This window comes from Rhineura floridana, chromosome 1 (assembly GCF_030035675.1).
Source record: "Rhineura floridana isolate rRhiFlo1 chromosome 1, rRhiFlo1.hap2, whole genome shotgun sequence".
Classification (NCBI taxonomy): Eukaryota; Metazoa; Chordata; class Lepidosauria; order Squamata; family Rhineuridae; genus Rhineura; species Rhineura floridana.
The window spans coordinates 51,195,351-51,217,166 of NC_084480.1; the positions used below are offsets into that span (position 1 = coordinate 51,195,351).

General features: G+C 39.8%; 1 protein-coding gene across 2 annotated transcripts in view; it reads right to left on the minus strand.

Moving 5' to 3' along the window:
* Positions 1-8,312: 8,312 nt before the first annotated feature.
* The window catches only part of DHFR (dihydrofolate reductase), a 45,239-nt gene continuing 31,735 nt past the window's right edge, over positions 8,313-21,816 (minus strand). Inside the window, exons 5-7 of one of the 2 annotated variants that reach the window (XR_009761773.1) lie at positions 8,976-9,091; positions 8,633-8,761; positions 8,313-8,548 (exon numbers count right to left, since the gene is read on the minus strand). Coding sequence is in view for 1 of the 2 variants with exons in the window: in XM_061621687.1 (XP_061477671.1) it covers positions 8,683-8,761; positions 8,976-9,091 (195 nt within the window). In the remaining variant the exon portion in view is untranslated. Of the gene's footprint in view, positions 8,762-8,975; positions 9,092-21,816 lie in introns of both variants that reach the window. The other variant, XM_061621687.1, reaches the window with a different exon arrangement.

Sequence of the window (21,816 nt, forward strand, 5' to 3'; positions counted from 1 at the left end):
AAAGCACATGCTTTGCAGGCAGAAGGTTCCCAGGTTAATTTACTAGCATCTTCTGTTAAAGGTAGGAGGGTTGGCAAAGAATGCTATGGCATGTCAGGATAGACAGCACTGGGCTAGAGGGAACCTTGGTCTGACAGACAGCAGCTAAGCTCAGAAGTTTAAAAGAAGTAGCAAGCACAGAAACTTGAGTGACTTGTACTTATTTTTTCTGCACTTCTGGGTCTTATACGGAAGAGGATGGAAACGTGTGTTGTCTCTCACATTAGCTTTCCGTATAAGATAGCTTCTTGTATTTGTAAAAAGCAGAGCCATATGATCTAATCTTACACGTGTTTCTTCAGAAACAATTCCCACTGCATTCAGTGGGGCTTACTCACCAAAAATATATGCATAGGATTGCAGCCTTCATTTCAGACCAGAACTGTAGGCTTCACATTAGCTTTTTTTGGTATGTTTATTTGGATTGTGTGTGTGCATGTGTGTGCATGTGTGTGTATGTACACACACACACACACACACACACGAGTACATGTGCACATAAACATAAAACAAGATACAAGCATATCAGAATATATTTGGTATACAATAAACAGAAAATAACTAACTAACTGAACACTTCAGGCCAGCTCAGACTGTAAAGATCCTCATAACACTGTAACTTTTATAATCTTGTGCAGGCTACCTGTCATGTCCTCTGTATCCAGCAGTGATCAGGACACAGAATCAGAGGCTGCAGGGGCACAAGATGGGGAGCTGGGTCATAGTCAGGGCTCAGAGCTCACTGCTGAAGATAGGGAGACCATTTCACTTGAGACCGTTGGACAGGAACTCTGAGAGAAACCTTTCAGGCCACTAAGGCTTATAGGGCCAGAGCTTGGAACTTCATGGGTAACTTTCCCTGAGCCTGAAGAACCAGATGTCTCCCACAACACATCACCACTCTGGCAGTGCTGGGAGCACACCAGAAGGGAGGCTATGGAACAGAGGAGGAGGACCAGAAAGCTTTCTCTTTAATGCTCTGGAGTTTTCTCAAGGGGGTGGAGCCTGGAGGTGGTGGTCTGGAGATAGAGGCATAAAAGGTCTGCTACCCGCCTCTGTCTGAGCAAGTTGCTCACTTGGAACTGTCTGTGGTCTAGCAACCTTCAACTGGCCTTGTCTTTCTTGTTAGGATCTAGCATTGAACCGGAACACACTACTACCATATACTAAGTTTTCTCAAAATAGGGAACCATAGGCACTGCTTTTCAGTTACATAATAATAAATAACATGGTAGATTTTCCTTATCAGGCATTTTAAAGGTGTCTGGAATGAGATGCATATTTTTATCCATAGGTGAAAAAAAAGTTTAGCAGGGCCCCTACTCTGTAGAATGTGAATCTAACAGTTAATTCAATCCTAACAGTTGAATAATTGTTACAACTTAAGAGTAGTTTGAAGTCAAATCATACTATGTTACCATGACTCTGAGCTACCTACCTGAATAAGGCACAGATATAAACAATATAACAAAGGACTACCTAGTATGAAAACATCCAAGGACACTTATGCCATCTCATCCTCAGTCTTGCTATCCTTGCTTCCTCCTTTCTTCACATACCGCCCACATTGTTAATACTGTTTCTTTATTGAACAGCCTAAAAAATGAATATGCAACACACCCACTCCTTTGGAAAGGTTACTGCTCTTCTTTGACCTGTTATTGCTGGGATTATGTAAGGCATGTAGGTGGTGTACACTTCTGCATAGTTTATCAAGGTTACTGGTGGGGACAGCATTGCTACTATGGTTAAAGTAGCTCTCCTACACATTCACTCAATCTGCCTTCCGTATTTGTGTCTCACTAATTAAATAATGGGAAAAGCTTCAGGGTAGCTGATGAGAGATGGTTTTCATATGAAGGAAATATCTGTAAAACTATGTCTTAGTATGCTGCTCAAGCAAGATCTTAGGGCACAGTTTGTTGTGATCCCCTCCTGCAGATTCCCCATTTTTCAAGTGATGGGAATACCTGATTGTTTGCTCAGATTAAAAATGCTAGTCTGTCTTTCTCCTTGATAGACCTGTAAGGCTTGAAGGTTGACTACTTAATTTCTAAGAATTGGCACCGATATATTTATTGGTGATCCCAGTGTATCATTTTGGCAATACTAATAGCTTTGTGATGCCACCCAGGCTTAATTCTTGGTAGATTCCTCTGTAAACATTGGAAAGAGTTCAACTTGATAGAAGACCTCAAGGGCACCATGCCATAGAAAAAGTTTTCCGTTGTGCTATATCTTTGTGTAGTTAAGTGGAACAAGTAGATAGTGACATTGGATCTTAAGTGCTGTCCATTCAGAAATGTTTATGCATTTACATAATATGTTCAAAAGCTTCTTTTTATTGCAGAGGTGAACATAATGCTAATATTAATGTTTTAACTGCCTATTGAAAACTCTTCCTCTAAGGTTGGTAGAATTAATATTTGTAATAGAGCATTAGGTGCTTAGAATATTATTTCTGCTTAGATGTATCTATTCCTATCTACTGACATTTTCTAAATGTAACAATAGGTTCAAAACTGACAAATAAATAGCAGCATGCATATTTTAAAATAAAGAAAGTTGGAAGGTTTTTTTATTAGCGCTTCATCTTGGCTGGACACAAGTATTGTTTTGCTTATGATATTAGCCTGACTTTATGATTTTTGGCTGTGTACACTATAGTACTGGTAAATGCTGTTAAAGAAAATATTTGATACAGCAGCACTGGACAGATCAGTTTAATCAATGCTATCCCATGTTCCAAAACACTCTGCTCTATATGATTCATTCTCCTCTTCATTTTTTGTGGTTTTTTTTTTAGTTTTAGATAAAAACTGCACGTGTCAATACTTTTAAGATTACCATCTGTGTTGGAAGGCTTGCATTTTAAAGCCACCTAACAGCATATGCTCAAGATTTAATGCCAAAACTACTTTTACAGCAATATTCAATCAAAGAAGCCATGGTCTGGACAGTAAACAAGGAATAATTATTTCTTTTATCTGCAGGAATATGAAATATGAAATGCTAAGATGCAGGAAACTTGAATTGTTTAATGTAAAATACTGCTTTATGTTCTCAACTATTCAAGCAGTGGGCGGTTCAGAGAAACTTTTTATACAGCATTCTTACACTCACATTAGGCCTGGCCCAAAGACACTCCACTATTACAGTGGTGGAGCAAGTGTTACGCCCAATGAATGCTTAGTCAAGGGGAGGATGGAAAAAGTACACAGCCAGAAACTGTAAAAACAGTGTCACAATGGTGGGCCCTGCTCCTCTAGAATTCATGAAAATTGCCAGTGCACACCAATTAGGGACTGTGTGACTGGCGCATATATGGAAGCATTCAAATGAACTTGCAACAATGGAGATATGCCTCAGCACCTACCCTGTATCACTGTACAACAACATGAAAGGCAATGCCACAGAACCCCATTCTATCATCCAGCAATGACCCCAGATGCACTTTTATAGGTAGGGCTTCAAATCCCTTTATGGTCCTCATAACCTCTGTTTTGGATTATATCAAAGCGGCAGATAGCAATCATGTATCATGGGACATTTGTCCTTCCCATCTCTAACACCTTAGTGTCAGAAGAAGGGCCATCGTTCAGTGATAGAGCATCTGCTTTGCATGCAGGTTTGGTTCAATCCCCAATCAGGTAGGACTGGGGGAAAAACCTGGTGAAGGCAATACTGAGCTAGATGGACCATTGGTCTGGCTCAGTATAAGGCAGCTTCCTAGTTATAGATGCAGAGCACATGGGCTGCAGGAGAAGCCCTAGCTGGGTGGAACTGCTTGTTTTACATGCTGGGGGTCCCAGACTTGATTCCAGGATACTACAGTCTCATGCTAGGAAAGATGGAGAGCCCTGTAGAGTGTGTGGCCTGTCTCTTCAAGAGACATGCCTTGTCTGTAGTAGAGACTCCCCGCACCTCTGTTGGAGCTGGTTAGAACCAACTGGAAACTTCCCCTTAGTTTTAATTTGTGAGGCAAAGCCTAGTCCTGGCTGCTATGCTGTTTACTATGAATAAATACAACAATCCAAGTTCTCCTGCCTCCTGCTGCTTTCTAGTATTAGGGCACACCGGATGCAAGGTTTCGTCACACAGTGAGTATCTTTTCCCAAACCCATACACTAGCACATGGTGTCAGAAGTGGGCCTGCACCTTCAATAAGCCAGAAGCATTTCTACCAGAGAGTCTGTAGTTGTTGCTGAAAGGTGCAAGATGAATGCTTTCACACCTTCTTCTGAGCTGTTTCACTGGAAATTTGGGGGAGAACTGGAGAAGGTGGAAGCAAAAACTTCTATTTTTACTGTATGCAATGCAAAGAACAAACCAGAAGACTATAGGATTGCAATTCTTTTGCATTGCATTGGTGACAAGGGACTAGAGATCTACATGCAAATGTGTATGCAGTTCCAACCAACAAAACCTTAAACGGTTTCAGAACTATGGCCAGCTCCTTAGTTGTTTACCCAAGGCTAGTTTGGACAAGAGGGTCCATCAAGGTCTCTAATCGGATCTGTACCAGCAGGTTTCCATTTGGCTTCAGCTTGTTCACTAAAAACTGGGCAATCTATGTTTTTCTAGTGCACACCTTTCCTACGAAGAGTATTTGGTTCCCATCCTACCCACTAGGTTTTATGTTTCTGGCTAAGCCCTTAGCTTCCTGGTTCTATAACTAAGTCTATGTACATGTAACTGAAATAATTACACATTCTCCGCCCACCCCGTATGCTCCCTTCACTTTCTATGCTGTTTCCCCCATGTTAAATTTTAGATTGTAAACCTTTGGGGGCAGAAATCTGTCCTCTTGTATTGGGAAAAGCTCCTTGCATATGCCATATAAAAATGAACAAATACATAAATATATAAGACCAATGGATCATTTCCACTAAAATGTTTTATGACTACATACCTCTTAAAAAGGGGAGCTACAGGCTGAGTATGACATTACTGCTTTCTGCATCTACTCTTAATGCACTTCTTAAGAGTTCCTGATTATGTGTCTCTTTGTTGAACTCTTCCCAGTTGAACAGAGGATGTGGGAGCTCTGAATCCTGTATATTTTAATTTAATTCTGTTTTCAGCAACCTCTCTACATATCAGATTAGAATTTGGCAGTGTAATGTGTGATACTTCTGAATTTCCTGCATGTTGTTTTCAGAAGTTGCAGGATTTGATATGCAACTGTTGGTCTGAGGCGCCATGTGTTCCACTTGTGGCATGGAAGCTCCAAAAAAACTGGAGCCATGGCCATTCCTGTGGTATGGAAGGCAGCAATTTTAACTATACCAGTGTTTCTTTTATTTTGGTATGTTTCATTGATTATGTTGGCATAGATAAAAACACTGCACCTATGTCGAGAATTGCGTCACACAAATGGAACACTGTTTTAAAGAAAAACAATTCTCCAAATAGCAAGAAAACCATGAGGCTTCTGTCTCGTCAAGTGTATTTAAAATGCATCTGATCTTTATAAACACCCTTGCTTGCAAGTTAGATCAGATTGGCCACAAATTAATACTTCAAATATGTTATAACACAAAAACGTTTTGCAAAATGCTTTTTTAAAATAATTTTTTGTTCTACATACCTCACCTTTGAGGCAATAGGAAATCCTTAAGATGAATCTGGTCCTTCCTTCCCCCACTGGCTTCAGTGAAACACTTTAGATGTAAGTAGCTTTGAGACAGCTTCTTGTTGTAGAACAAGAAAAGTAAAATCATTTCCCCAAGTCTCTGTACAGCTAAGTGCAATGAATAGCATGGCACAATGAGTGACAATATAATTACAAGTCACTAAGAAAAGTATAATACAGATATAATTTAATCCCCCTCATTCATGCTTTCCTGGGAACAAAGTGTTCTAAACAGCTTAAAAATTAAATATTGTTTAATAGTAGCACTAGTAAGAAAGCTGAAACCAGCTGGTCTGCATTACAATTCCAAAAGTAGATTGGTGATTCACCTAAAATATGCCAGCCTTCAGCAAAAATTTGGAGAGTTTAATTATCACACTGCTTTTGCATATGCACAGTGGTGGTCCTTGACTGAGTATCTGTAGCCAACTTCTCTTTTCAAATGTCGATGTTGTCATACCTACATGCACACATTTAACAGGGTTTTTTTTTTGTCTACCTTCACTTCACTTACCTACATATAATGAAATAACTGACTACGCCTAGGTAGATTAGCCCTAACAAGACTAGTATTTTGGCGAGTGGAAAGGCTGGAGCAGTAGCAGTTGTGGGTGTAGTCACAAAGAGCTAATTTAGGTTTTTATAAAATCTATTCCAGTTCCTAAGGGCAGCTCAGCTTAAGTGCATTGCATCCTGAACAATATACAGGAACTGAAACAATTCATTGTGCCATAAAGCCACCATGAAAACTAGTGGGAAGTGGGCCAGATCAATCTTTTCCTGTCACATAGGTTGAATCTTGAGAGGAAATGGCAATAAGAAATGTTACTCAGTCTAGATAGATGTGCATTCTCTCCCATAAATTCCTTACACTGCTGTGGCATATACCTTGGAAAGCTGCTCATTTTGAAAGACCAGGCAATGTTTTGTTTTTACTCTCAGACAAAATGTATGTATTTATCTAATTTTTATTCAATAACTTTCTATACCATTCTTTGTTATAAATAACCTCAGGGCAGTTTTCACGTATAAATTATTAAAAGCTATAAAAACAATAAAACATAATAACAAATTAAAACCAATCCTAAAACCCAGTTTTGGAACAGATATACTTCCAGTCTTAAAATATGTTGATGAAAAAAGTTCATAAACCATTTCTGAACTCCACAAAAATAAAAAGGGATGAATTCAGTATAAGAATTAATTGTTAAAGTCATGGATTTTGTTTTAAAAAATCAGGCCCACCTTTGGACTATGAAGTAAAGTGGATGCTATGGCTGAGCATTTTTTAAACACTGTAACAAAACAAAATTTTTACAACTTGGTAGTTTATTCTTTTGACCTTTGCATGTTGTTACAATCCCAGAAACAAACTGAAGAGTCTAGCTCTGAAATGAGAAAAAGAATAGTGCATGGAAGATAGTACTCGAGTAGAGGAGTAAAAACATGTCATGGAAAATAATTTGACAATAGAGTTCTGTTTAACCATCTGAGCGGGAAAAATGAATATGTATCAGATAGTATTATCCAGAGAATGTTTAGGACAATTTCACTAATTTTCCTTTTCTATAGGAAATTTGATTCTATGGAGAAATTGATCAACACTACTTGATGCTTTTTGGAAATTACTTTTAAAATTTCTTAATGGAGGTTATAGTAACTTCTTAGCATTGGTAATTGCTCCAGAAGCGACTGCTGCCTAGCAACTTTTTTTTTTTGGTGGTGGTGGGGTTTTCATAAAAAAACAACCATCGAGAGTAAAAAAACCAACCACTTCAATTTTAAGCATCAAATTGATCAGGGCTACCGCTTGAGCCATTCAACAGATAATTGGGATTTAATCTGAGTTAGTGACTACAAATTAAAACTCATGTATTGACCAGTTGCTAGCCTGGGGCTGATGGGAGCTGTAGTTCAAAACACCTGGAGGGCACCAAGTTGGGGGGAAAGCTGTATTTGATAAGGCTTAAAACCACAACAGTGCTTCATAGAATGACATAGCAGTTGGCAGCACTGCTGTTTTCTGTCTTCAGTTAAAGTAGGCAGAAGTAGTGTGGGAAACAACAGAAAAATCACACTGGAGTTCACAATCATGGCTTACAATGCAATCTTAACAATGTCTTCTCAGAAATAAGTCCTACTGAATTTAGTGGGGATTACTTTCAGGTAATTGTAGTTAGGATTGCTGCCTTAGGCTGCAATCCAATACACTTACCTGGGAGTAAGTCCTATTGAACTCAATGGGGCTTACTTTTGAGTAGACATGTATTGGACTGCAGCCTTAGTCAGTAAACTTATATAGGCTATAGAATTTATGGTACATATGGTAGCTCTGGCCCTTCTTTTAACGTAGGGTTGACTAACTTGTGGCCCTCCATATGCTGCTTGATTACAACTCTCACCATCCCAGACCATTGGCCATAATGGATTCCAACTGCTATCAGTCGTAGCCAACAATATCTGGACGGCCACATATTTTAACCCTGTAACTCCATATCCCCCATAACCAGGATAGAATGGTTACTAGTGTAGTTAAAGGCTCTAGGGTATCTTTTTTATATTGCCTTGTAGGCTGTAGCAAGGGAGATGAACATGAAGGGAGCCAACAGTGAAATCTTCACACAAGAAGCAGATGAAATACATTATTCACATTTTTATTTATGAAACAACAAAAACAAACCCCACGACTTATTGTCAGCTATAAACATGGAATGCGTTTTTCAGTGGAAGTATGGAAGTCTTGCATGCATAAGATACATCTTTTTCATTGTAGTTTCTATGTTGTATTGTGTGTGTGGTGATGAAGTCTCTCCACCAGCAGCACTTGCACTAGTCTGAGCAGTGAAGGAGAAGACAGTGAGCCAGAGACAGGTACTGCATAAGAGAGAGACTTAGTTACATCCTGATCGTATACATATTTACTTGGAAATAAATCTCATTGCCTTCAGTGGGGCTTACTTCCATGTAAGAAGCCTGTGTTGAGGCAGAGATGTCACATCATATAAAGTCTAGAAGTTCTTTTCATACACCTCAAATTTGTACTGAATGCCATTTTCTTCTTGGATATCAGCAGGGACACCTGGGAAGCTATATACAGAGAAAAAATTATTTGTAGTTTGATAAAAAAAATAATGACTTATGTGATTAAACTGGAAATAACATGAAAAAAATATTTTGTCCTGGGCATATTGTTGGTGTTAATACTTTTATTCAGCATAAATTAACTTGTGAAATATTTTGTTATGCCATTAATAGTAAACTTTAGCTGAATACAAGAGATTACTTTTCACAGAATACTTACCTAGGTAGAAGTCTGTATTTTTCTAAATCAATTTCTGGAAAAAATGTATCACTTTCAAAGTCATGCAAGATTCTTGTCACAAAAAGTAGTTGATGAACTGGCTTGTCCATTGCTGCCTTAAAAAGACAGACAAAATGATTGAATACTTGTTCTCTTAACTAGTCAACACTGAAGATGCTTGTTCACTGGGCATGAAAGTAGATTTTGACAGGCAATTTTAATATATTATCAATCAATTTATAGGCAGTAAGACCAAGAAATTTGCTGCAAGCTGTAAACATCTTCATAAACATTTTTGAAAAATCAAAATGAGCAGATAGCATAATCATAATCTTTATGTCTAATTTGTATCCCACATTTTCATAAAAAATGCACCTGAAGTGGCTTACAGCACATAAAAATTGAAACTACAAAAATAAGCATCACACAGCAAAAATAATATTGTCATATTAAACAATTATTTATTAATTTCAATAAATATGTCAAGTTTATTTCAGTGATGTGTCAAACATTAAACCATAAGCCAGAAGCTTAAAGCAGCTGCAGAAAGAGTGCATAAATGTAAAAGTAAATTACATTAGCCTAGCCCTCAAAATGGCAGCAATAATATACAACACTAATATTAAAGTGCAGGTATACAAAAATACAATTGTATTACTTCCAACCAACATGGGACAATAGAATATGTCCTCAGATTCTCTTCCCCTTCAAATAGTGCATGTCAAGAGTTTCCAAACACCTAACATACAGTGCTTTTTGCACAGGTTGCCTAGCCCCCAGCTCTCAGGACATTCTTCTCAATAGTCTTCTCTCAATTATGGCTGTTGTTAATAATGGTTGAGTATCCAAGGCCTCTGCTGCATTTTTAAAACACAGACAAAACTGAAGGCAGTTATGGATTTCCTTTACATCAGGTTAACACAGAAATTAGGTTTGAAATGGAAATTCAGGGCATTACCCACTTGGAAGGCCACCATAAGAATCCCTGTGAACACAAGACGTGCCATAATAGAACATGAGATCCATCTAATCTAGTATTGGCTACCTAGATACCTCTGGAAGATCACAACAGAGCAGGAAGGTGATCACACTCCTTGTTATCTATGTCCAGACCACAGATATAAAGAAAATATGGAAATGTTACTATGTGGTAGCATACAATTTTCTTGGCTTGCAGGCCAACCCAGAACCATTCCTATTACACACATTTATGGAAACTGATGTCACACCAACATGAATCTGTCCCAACAAGATAGTTTTTTTAAAAAAGAAATTTAAAATATATTATTAAGTTCATATCCTGCCATTCTTCCCAAAGGGAACCCTTATATTTTTGAGAGAAAGGGTTTTAAAAAAGCAACAATATATTGCCTACATTTGGATGTCATGCTAAGCTATAGCTTAGTAAGACATGAATAAGCATAGTCTCTTCCTGGATTCACTTGCTCTCCCTGCCTTCCTCCTGAATAGTCAGAGGAGGAGTTTGATATCTTTCAATTCTGCTTTTGATTACCTCCAGATTGTGTCTTCTGAACCTGACAAACTGTAGTTAATCTTAACTACGGTTAGTTTCAAACAACCCAAGTTTCAACCTGAAGCTGACTTGTTACAGCTAACCATAACTACAATTAACCACCATTCCAGATGACACAACAAACTGTGGTGGACGCAAATGCTTCTAAACCCCTCCTCCCAGCCATTTGGGAGGAGACAGGAAGAATGTGAATCTGGGAGGAGGCTAGGTTCATTTACTTCTTGTCAAACCATAGTTTAGAGTGACATCTGAACACAGCCACCCACAAGTGTTAAGAAGTATTTTAGGTTGGACACAGAGCAGAAGCAATCAATTTTGAAATAATGTGCATTCTGATAAGTGTAGCATCTTCCTTTAATTTATAGATACAGGGAAAACCTCTGCTTGTGAAAACAGCATGACCATCAACAGCTCTATGGTTATCAACATAAAGAGTTGAAATTCTGTTTCCACTTTCCTCCTCATAAACACTTAATCTTCTAAAGATGATTCACATAACACTGAGTTGCTAACTACTGCTTTGACAAATGTCTGTTCACGCAGATCTAATCCAATAATTTAACAGTCATCACTTGCTGGGGACACAAATTTCTAAAGAAACTGCTCATATCTGAATACCTCCAGGTAAAAAGTGAGAATTGGTTCTTCTGGCATTTACTGGTCAAGAACAGCCAAATTTTGTATTCATTTATCATAAGGGGTGTATAGGAACAAAGTTGTACTATTCAATGATTACACAGTAATTCTCTCTGACCTCCTCCTTACATGCTGCTAAATTCTACAGTGCACTATTAAGACCAAGTAAATACAAAGACATGGAAATGATCAAGGCCAGGGACAGATGTGTAAGTCTTTGGGACAAGGTTTCAGGGGTTATAGTGTTTTGTGGGTTATGGTGCAGGACGGTCACCAACTGCAAGACAGCAAGAATCTATTTTTGTAAATAGGAGCTTCATGGGGTGATTTCGAGTTGGATAACCTCTTCCTGTGGTCCTGATCCAGATGGAAACCTTCATGATGCTTTTAATTTTTTTTAAGAAAAAGACTTGGGAGAATCATAAGCATGGGATTCAAACATGCTTTTAAAATAAATTCAGGTCTGGCCCTCTGGAAGCCAGTGGTTCATTTAGAGTCTGTTGCCCCATTTCATGTAACTATCAGTTCTGCATTCTTCGAGAGACATCTGCTAAATGGGAAGAGACATGTATTGTGGTGAAGTGCTGTAGCTATGGAGAAGGGCCGTAATTCAGAGGTACAGCATTTGCCTTGCATGCAGAAGGTCCTAAATCCAATTTCTGGCATCTCCAGGAAGGGATGGGAGACATCCCTGTCTAAATCCCTGGAGAGAGAGAGCCGCTGTCAGTCAGTATAGACAATGAGATGGACCAATGGTCTGACTCAGTGTAAGGCAGCTTCCTATATTTCTAAAAGTGTGATCCTAAAATATTATGGCTCTTACAGATTGTTTTATGATACACACACAGGGTCATTCCCAAACCTGCCGTTTTCACTCCTGGGAATGCACCCACAAGTAATTCCCATGTTAAAATTGCCATTATAGAAGGGTGCAAAACCATGAGTGCTCGCAAGTCAGCTAAGTATGTTAATCCACTTTCAAGATTCTCTGATTACTCATTTCTGATCTGTAAATAGATCATAGTAAGGGATGGAGCTGCAGATACATTTCTGTGAGCCAAAAGTATGGGAGAATTGAACCTCAGCAAGATGAAACATATACAATGACATATTTAATAGTCATCTACTTCTAAATTTATGCAAAGCAATAGTTTCCCCCAAAAACCAATAGTAATCAAAACGACTGTTCTAAAATAAAGGATTCCAATCTTTCTAGCCTATCTAACCTATAATATAGGCTTCCTACACATCTTTATATCATTATTAATTTAATAACATAATGTTACAAAGAAAAATACAATTTAAGTATTAACTTCACTAATTAAGTATTAACTTCACTAATTATCTTTTAAGCAGCAGTAACGAAGCTCTGCTCATGGCTGGAGTTCGATTCCAACGGAAGAAGTCGAATCTCCGGTAAAAGGGGTTGAGGTCCACTCAGGCTTCCATCCATCCGTGGTCGGTAAAATGAGTACCTGGCATATGCTGGGGGGTAAAGAAAGGCCGGGGACAGAGCTGGCAATCCCACCCCATATATACTGTCTGCCTAGTAAACGTCGCAAGACGTCACCCTAACAGTCGGAAACGACTCGCACTACAAGTGCGGGGACGCCTTTACCTTTTTTACCACATATATTTTTGCTATGAGGATTGTACACAATTCAAGATGTAGACATGACACCTATCTGTTAAAAAGAATCATTATTGCTTGATAAATGGACTAAGGCAGGACTAAAGACAGTCACAGGGCAGGAGTTGCCAACCTTTTTTAACCAGTGAGAGCACTGAGGGTGCCTGTCACAAATGGCTACTATGGGGTGTGTGTGATAACATAACATGGCTGCCATGGTGGGCATGTCATAACACAAAATTAGAGAGTGTATAGCCATTGCTGCTCACCTGCAACCCCAACTGGGAGTAAGCCTCATTAAAGACAAACAGGCTTACTCCTAAAATAGACATGCACACCATTCTATTGTAAATTAAGCCTTCAAGTGAATTCTTAAATGAGTGCCTGGCAAAATTCTGGAGCAGATTATAAAGCGGTTAATCTGTAAACACCTTGAAAACAATGCAGTGATTACTAGAAGCTAACATGGATTTATCAAGAACAAATCCTGCCAGACTAGTCTTATCTCATTTTTTGATCGAGAACCTCCCTGGTAGACTGTGAGAATGCTGTGGACATAATATATCTTGACTTCAGCAAAGCTTTTGACAAAGTGCCCCATAATCTTCTGATTAGCAAGCTAGCTAAATCTGGGCCGGATGGAACAGCTATCAGGTGAATCCACAGTTGGCTACAGAATCCTACTCAAAAAGTGCTTATCAATGGTTCCCTCTCAAACCAGGTAGAGGTAACGAGTGGGGTACCACAGGACTCAGTCCTGGGTGCAGTGCTCTTCAACATTTTCATTAATGACTTGGATGAGGAGGTGCAGGGACTGCTTATCAAATTTGCAGATGATACAAAATTGGGAGGGATAGCGAATACCTTGGAAGACAAATAAAATTAAAGGAATCTTGATAGGCTGGAGCATTGGGCTGAAAACAACAGAATGAAATTTAATGGATAAATGCAAAGTTCTACATCTAGAAAAAAGAAACCAAATGCAGTTATAAGATGGGGGATACTTGGCTCAGCAATGCTACATGTGAGAAGGATCTTGGGATTGTTGTTGATCACAAGCTGAATATGAACCAATAGTGTGATATTGCTGCAAAAAAGGAAAATGCTATTTTAGGCTGCATTAACAGAAGTAGTATTTCCAAATTGTGTGAAGTATTGGTTCCCCTCTATTCGGTGCTGGTTAGGCCTCATCTTGACTGCGTCCAGTTCTGGACACCACACGTTAAGAAGGGTGCAGACAAACTGGAACAGGTTCAGACAACGGCAACGAGGATGATCAGGAGACTAGAAACAAAGCCCTATGAGGAGAGACTGAAAGAACTGGGCATGTTTAGCCTTGAGATGAGAAGACTGAAGGGAGATGATAGCACTCTTCAAGTACTTGAAAGGTTGCCACACAGAGGAGGGCCAGGATCTCTTCTCTATCGTCCCAGAGTGCAGGGCATGGAACGATGGGCTCAAGTTAGAGGAAGCCAGATCTCAACTGAACATAAGGAAAAACTTCCTAACTGAGCTGTACGACAATGGAACCAATTACCTAGGAAGGTGGTGGGCTCTCCAACACTGGAGGCATTCAAGAAGCAACTGGACAACCACCTGTTGGGTATGCTATAATTTGGTTTCCTGCATTGAACAGCGGGTGGGACTCAATGGCCTTATAGGCCCCTTCCAACTCTATGATTTTATATCAGCTCCTCCATAGCAGGAAATATGCCAAAGCCACATTTTGCATTTGCCTGTTTGGGGAAAGGATTCTTTAACACCCACCCCACTTATTGTGTGGGAGTATTTGCAGAAAATAACTTATTGGGAGTATCTGATCTCAGATGAACCCACCCCAGGAAAGGTGCATTCTAGTTGCTAGAAATGGCAAACTATAGATTCCAAGGACTACTAGAAAATAAGACAGAAGCAGGAAGAGTGCATTAAAGGGCTGGGGGGAACACAAGCTTTTTAGGATATCAGAGATTCCTATTGCCTGGTGTCCAAACAATTCACTTATCACAGCTCTGACTTTACTCACTGGCTAAAACACTGACAAGTGAGAACAGCCACACTGGCTCATTTCACAGAAATTGCTTAGAAGGGCACCTGTGCATTTTGTTTCATAACTTTTTTTCTAGGCGAGCTAGAGAGTGTGGAGCCCATCTGGGGATGTCAGTGAAGGCCTCTGCAGGCACAATGGCTTCCATGGGCACTGGTTTGGTGACCCCCACTATAGGGTAAGGCCAGAATTAAAGGTTGTTCTGGCATCTTCCTAAACACAGTTCAAGCCATTAAAACAACTGCTATACTGACATGAACTTAAGTACCTCATACTTGGTAGAAACATGTTACAATGGGATTGTCACTGATATAGGGCATAGCAGGATGGACATGACTCTCACAGGCATGTTTTGTTTCTCCAGGGAAACAGCATACTTGAAGTTCCGAAGCAGTCTCCTATTTACAGAGACTGAGCTATGCAAGTTCTTGCACACCATTCTCTGGATTTGTGTTTGTTTCTCTCTGTGTAATCTTAGCTATGCACACTTAGGATCTGAGTGGCTGACACTGTTTTAGAATTACACCAATAGGTAAAAAGTTCAGAAAAGGAAGCTATCCTGAAAAAGAGATATAATGTTCTAATTGAAAGCTCTGTGAGGAGGCATTTTATTGCTCAGCTTAGCATAAACGACAATTGATCATTTTTTTGGAACTACTGTATTAGAATAAGAGAGAAAAGAGATTCATACTGGCTTCTAATCACAAATACAAGCAATGCAAAAGAAAAGAAAAACCAGTCAGCTGTGCTGAAGCGGAGTGGTGGTGGATATCAATCATTTAAATAAAATCATGTCTTTAATCAAAACTTGTAATGTGCTGCTTTCTGGGCTTTTTTACAGGGAGGGCTGTGTAAAATGGTATTCTTAAATATTCTGTTACAATTAAGCCATAATACTTATATTTAAACTAGCAAAAGGAATTAAATAATAAAAGAGTAAGACTTACTTTAATTCTGGTATTCTAACTTAATTTGTTTGTGGCACAACTGAGTATAGGAAATGTAACCTTCACAGACAGAAATTAATAAACTGCCATAGGCAATTTTATGGGGCCTTTTGCTACCCCAAGCTGAATTCTAAATTATCTTGGGGTAGTAGAATGTCTCAAAGCCACATGTTGTGTCAGGAGACAAGCACTTTAATCTGCTTCTCTGGGTAAGTTTTTGCTTATTAAAAAACAACAACTTTTTTTACCTCAGTATGTTAATTCTTAAATACAAAATAAGAAACTGCCATAGAGCATTGTGGGACAACCACATGCAATCTTGGCAACCAATGCAACTGTTTTAGAACAGTGGTTATGCAAGTATAAAAGCAGCCCCAGCCAGTAATGTGATCACTGCATTAAATTTCTGAGTCATCTTTAAGGGCATGGAGCAGATTGCAATAATCCAGTCTGGAAGTTACCAGAGCATGGAATATTTTGGCCAAGTCATCTCTGCCCACACCAAAGCCAAAACTCAGTATTTTTTTTGGGGGGGGGGAGGGAGAGATTTTTTTTTTTTTGCCCAAGAGATATTTTGTTTACAAAAAGAAACGTACACGGCAAGTGACTGAAATTTGGGGATATTGTTTACTTCCACTATCTTAGAAGGACTATATCAGGGGCAGGGAACCTCAGGTCCAGGGGCTCGGCCTCTCTAATTGCCTTTGGAACTATCTCCAGGCCACACCCTTCACTGGCCCTGTTTTGCATCCTAAGTATTTTTGCCTGGCTGCAATGTGTCCTTGAATTCTGAGAATGCCTCTTGGTTGTGTGGATGGAGAATATAGAGGGGTGTGCGAGTGGATATACAAACTAGCTACAGTGCACAGGTAAAAATTTTCATTAGTCACTCTGCCAACGTTTGCCTCTGGCCTTCAGAAGCCTGCGCAGGGAATATGGCTCTCAGTATGAATAATGTCCCCCTACCCCTGGAATAGATCCTCCGTGGCGCAGAGTGGTAAGCGGTGGTAACGCAGCCGAAGCTCTGCTCACGGCTGGAGTTCGATTCCAACGGAAGGAGGAAGTCGAATCTCCGGTAAAAGGGGTTGAGGTCCACTCTGACTTCCATCCATCTGTGGTCGGTAAAATGAGTACTCGGCATACGCTGGGGGGTAAAGAAAGGCCGGGGACGGAGCTGGCAACCTACCCCATATATACGGTATGCCTTGTAAATGTCACAAGACGTCACCCTAAGAGTCGGAAACGACTCGCACTATAAGTGCAGGGACACCTTTACCTTTACCCCTGGAATACATGGGTAGCCTACCTTTGTGTACATTCTGCCAGTGCACTGCTGTTGTTAAGAAGGAATTAGCTACCCCATATGGAAAGTAACTTTCAAAATAGCACTGCATCTTGCTTGAAAAAATGCTTCAAGTGGAATCAAATATTTGGTGTTTGCTTTAGAAACTTCAGTGTACATGTTGCAGAGTTTTCAGAAAGGATTCATTCTGCTGATTATGTAAAACAAATTTCAAGGACAAGGAAATACTAAGAAACAACTAAGGATTAGCAAAGTAATCCTTCCATTCTTGCAGAGCCAAATCTTCCTTTGCTAAGTGTTTGCATAATGAATAATAGAAGAGAAAACCCCACAGTGAATCCCACATACTTAGGTCACTGACATTGACCATGAACTAAGTATGTGGGATTCATGGTGGGGTTTTCCAGGACAGTGAGCAATGTTTAGTCATCACTCTCACACAGTTTTATGCACAAAAAGAAAGGAAATCAATCCCACTGCATCCTAGTTTATAAATGATGTGGGATTTTTTGGACCCACATTCTGTTGGTTGGCATCAGCTCTAATATAGTTAAGACATAGTTATATTTCTTTCGACCAAGTCCCCTCCCCCATACCTCTTCTTCAGAGCAGAAGTTCAAATCCTCCCACTTCATCTTAGTACACACTTATAAAAAGGCACTTAAAACACAGAAGACTGGGATTTAAGTGACTTATGACTCCATCAATGAGTCATGCTCTAACCTTTCCCTCTCTCTCTCCCCTCCCCATTGTATAATGTTTCTAAAGGGAATGTCAAATCACCGTGTTTTTTTTTTTCATATGAATAAGAGATGACTGCCAATTTTGGACAATTTCAAAATATCATTTTGCATTTATTTCTATTTTAAAACTGTGCATTATTTTAAAGGTCTGATATTCTCCTTCAGTGCACTGCTTCGAGAAAGTACTACATCAGATAATGGAGTTCTGATGCTGCTGTACCGCCACCATATGTTTCCACAGTACTGGAACCCACCTGTCCCCAGTGTTGGTGCAGACCCTCCCTCCTCAGCACTGTTGTACTGGCAATTGCCTGCAAGTGTAGTGTAGATTAACACATGTGATTAAGCACAGCAGTTCTGCAAAAGGACATTAATATTTGTAGGAGCAAGGTCAGTCATCCCATCAGAAACCCTGGGTTCATCAGAAATCCTGAAGCCAAGTATAACTTAGCTATGGTAAAACTGGTAGTGTTTGTAGGAGTATGGATTTTTCCAATAGCTGAAGTTGCAATAGATTTGTTGTCTCTTAACAATAATACTTTTTAAATGTTGGGTTTTTTTAAAGCTTCCAATAAAGCTATGGAAAAACTCCAGTGTACACCTAATTATAGATTAGCAATTTGTTCTAGATCCCTGCAATCAAAATGTTGTCTGTGATATGAACAAATGTTGCTGTTATTGTTTTTATATAAAGTCAATTCAAAACTATGTTTTTCTTTTATTCTTCCAGAAACATGAGACCTACACAGAAATGACCATGGTTGCCCTGACAGATGAAAAACACTAGGAGAAAAATATGGAGAGTTGCTGTTCCAGACCTCTCAGTGGCTTTTGATACTGTCAGCCATGTTATTCCAACTACGCTCTGCAAACTGGGACAGTTGGATGTACAGGGTTGAAAACTGAAACATTTGTTTATTTATTTATACTTGCAATTTTATCCCACCTTTCCTCCATGAACCTCAAGGTGGTGTTTTGTTTCTCTTCATTTTATTCTCACGGCAACCCTGTGAGGCAGGTGAGGCTGAGAGGCAGTGACTGGTCCAATGTCATCTAGTGAGCTTCATGGCTGAGTGTGGATTTGAACCCTGGTCTTTCAGGTCATAGTCCAATACTCCAACCACTTTACCACACTGGCTCTCCCCACGCTTGACATAAAAGGAAAACAGCAGGGAGGAGAGGGTAGGAAGGAAGAGCTGTCAGTTTTGTGACTGACAGGTCTAGAGGGAATGATTTGACCAGAGTTCTCCAATCACATTGTTTTGGGGAAGACATGTTCAAGTAATATATTACCTTGCCCTTGTCTGTTCTCCTTGCTAGTTCTGCTAGTAGTGTTTGTTGACAAATGCTGGAAGTTCTCCCCCACCCCAGTTTATCAGAACTCCCTAGTTCCTGCCCCATCCTTCTGAGATTGTGTAGGTTACTTGAACACCTATATGATTTATGCAATTTTCATACTAAAATTGTTGCCCACAAAACTGCAGGGAGGGAAGCTAATCCCTTTGATTACTCATCCCCCAATCAACTTTAAAAGACACCTGTGATGCGTCTTTCCCTGGCTCTCCCTGTCAGGTTCCTACCTGCGCGTGGCTACTGCCTGTCACTAGGCACCACCAGGGACTCCACCAGTCCGGACCGCTCTCTCTTATGGTTTCCCTATCCGCTCTAGCACAGATCTCAACAGATCCCCTTGCTAAGCAACCACCAGTAACGTCCCAATACTAGTATTCCCAGAGACTCTGAATACTGGTATTGTTACTCTCTTCACCGCTGCCACCATTTGTTACAGTTCCCCTTCAGCCTTGGTCATTACCTTACCCTCCCTTCTGGTCTGTGAAACCCCAGCCAAGGATCAGGCCTTTGGTAAACCAAATTAAGTATTTATTACAGATAACAAAGCTAACAAGATTAACAAGATTTCTTCTTAAGGCACATAAGCATATGGTTTTACTCAATACTAACCCGAACTCCACCTCCCTCCTGGTAAACAACTCTCTAAACCCCACCAAGCAATCCACTCTTTCTCTTCTCCCCCCAGATTCCACAATTTACCACCTCACATTTACCCAGATTTACCTGTCATCCTTTCATTTATACTCTCAGCCATTTTAAACATTCAGCCAATCATCAAGCATTCTATTGCCCATTCACTCCCCCTCCTCTTTCACTACTTACCATGTATACTCTAAACAACCAGCACTTACCATATATACACTAATATATAGGAACATCACAACACCCAGCACAAAAAAATCTACATTGATTCTTCTGAAATCTGGCAGGGTTCTTATTTAAGGACACTTCTGTGGTGCATGCTATTTTCATTTAAAATTATCACAATCAAGAGAAAGGTTAATCCCTTTATAAAAAAAAAACCCAACTGTAAAGACTGCCCTTGCAGAAAAACTACTGCAGCTACTCTTCTGAAATAAGACAGTATTCACTTCCTCAGAAAGGGCAACGGTGCCTGCAAATTTCATTCCCTGCCGCCAAAAATAAAAAGTTACAGCTATTTGATGTTTTCCCCAAAGTCAGATCTGGATTCAGAGAGAGGTGAAGTGAGCAGGCTCTGAAGCACTAAACTGAGGCACAAGCCAAATCTTGTGGTTGGCATACTCCTCTACCAGTGGCCCTCAAAGCAACTGATCGTTAAAATACAAAAGTTAAACAAAAATTACAGATCAAGAAGTCAATAAATGACTATCAAAGCTGCAATCCAAACACATTTATTACAGTGGAGTAAGCCCCATTGAACACAATAGGGCTTACATTTGAGTAAACATGCAGAAGTTTGCACTCCAACTTTCATATACCTCTAGAGCACCGTAGAACAGCCATTTTTTCATTAACTGGCAAAAAACAGGGAATGATGGAGCAAGGTGGATTTTCCTAGAAAGGGTAGTCCAAAGCTGAGGTGCTATGACCTTCTAGTGTACCCACACACTGATCTTCTGTTGGCCAGGATGACAAGAGCAGGGCCTCGGATATTAATGAATACACAGGTAAGAGTGTATGCAACAAGACAATCTTTAAAAGGAAAGCTCATCACTTTGAATTGGATGTGGAAATAAATTAGTAGCTAATGGAGATAAAAAAGAACACAAGTTATATATGCTAACCAACTCCAGTCAGAAGCAAGTGAATGCCACACAATACATGACTGTTTAAATGATCCAATGGCATGGGTCATGGAAGACTCACATGAGTCTTTTCCATGGAATTGACAGTTACAGGGTGCTGATTCCATTGCTAAAGATCCATGCAAACATCCCCCCTCATCTAGGTGGGCAACTGAGACAGAGTGCCTAGTGTTTACTCACAAGCCTCAAAGGGTATTCTAGTAGCTCTCTTTCCTGCACTGGATATAATCAGTTCAAATAGGTCTACAATGCCTAAAATGTAGGAAGTAACAATTAGACTATGCCAAATTCATCCTCTCTTATCAGAACAGCATGCAGTTATGCCCAATGTGTGGCTGCCACTGAAAGTAGGAGTCCTGTGTCGCTGCTACCTCCTCATTAACAATTAGGATGGGAACAGTGTGATATGACATCATTACATGTGTAAGTTTCCCCACCCCAGTATGCAGCAGCCAATGATGGATAGTGGAGGTGTCATGTTGTTTGTTTTGCATGACTGAATATTAAGAGTAAAGAAAGGAAGAGTAAACATAGTATGCTGTTTTTGGCGTTGGCCAGCTTCAGCTATCTTACCTACGTGCTCCTGAAAGAAGTGTCATGGAGAGTAGCCAGCTGGAACAACTTGTGATAATTTCACTTCCAACCAAATTAAACTGCCCAATCATTAAGATTATACACTAAAACCCCTCTCTGTGTCCCCTTGCCATCAGAGATTTTCCAGGTGGTCATCTTTCCTGTGGTAGAATTGGGTTACTGGAATATTCTGCCCAAGGAATTTCACCTGACCCCTTTTGGCAGGCTTATTTCTTCCAGCAGGCATCTTGAACTGTTCCTACTCTTATTCTGTCACAATTGTATTTTAAT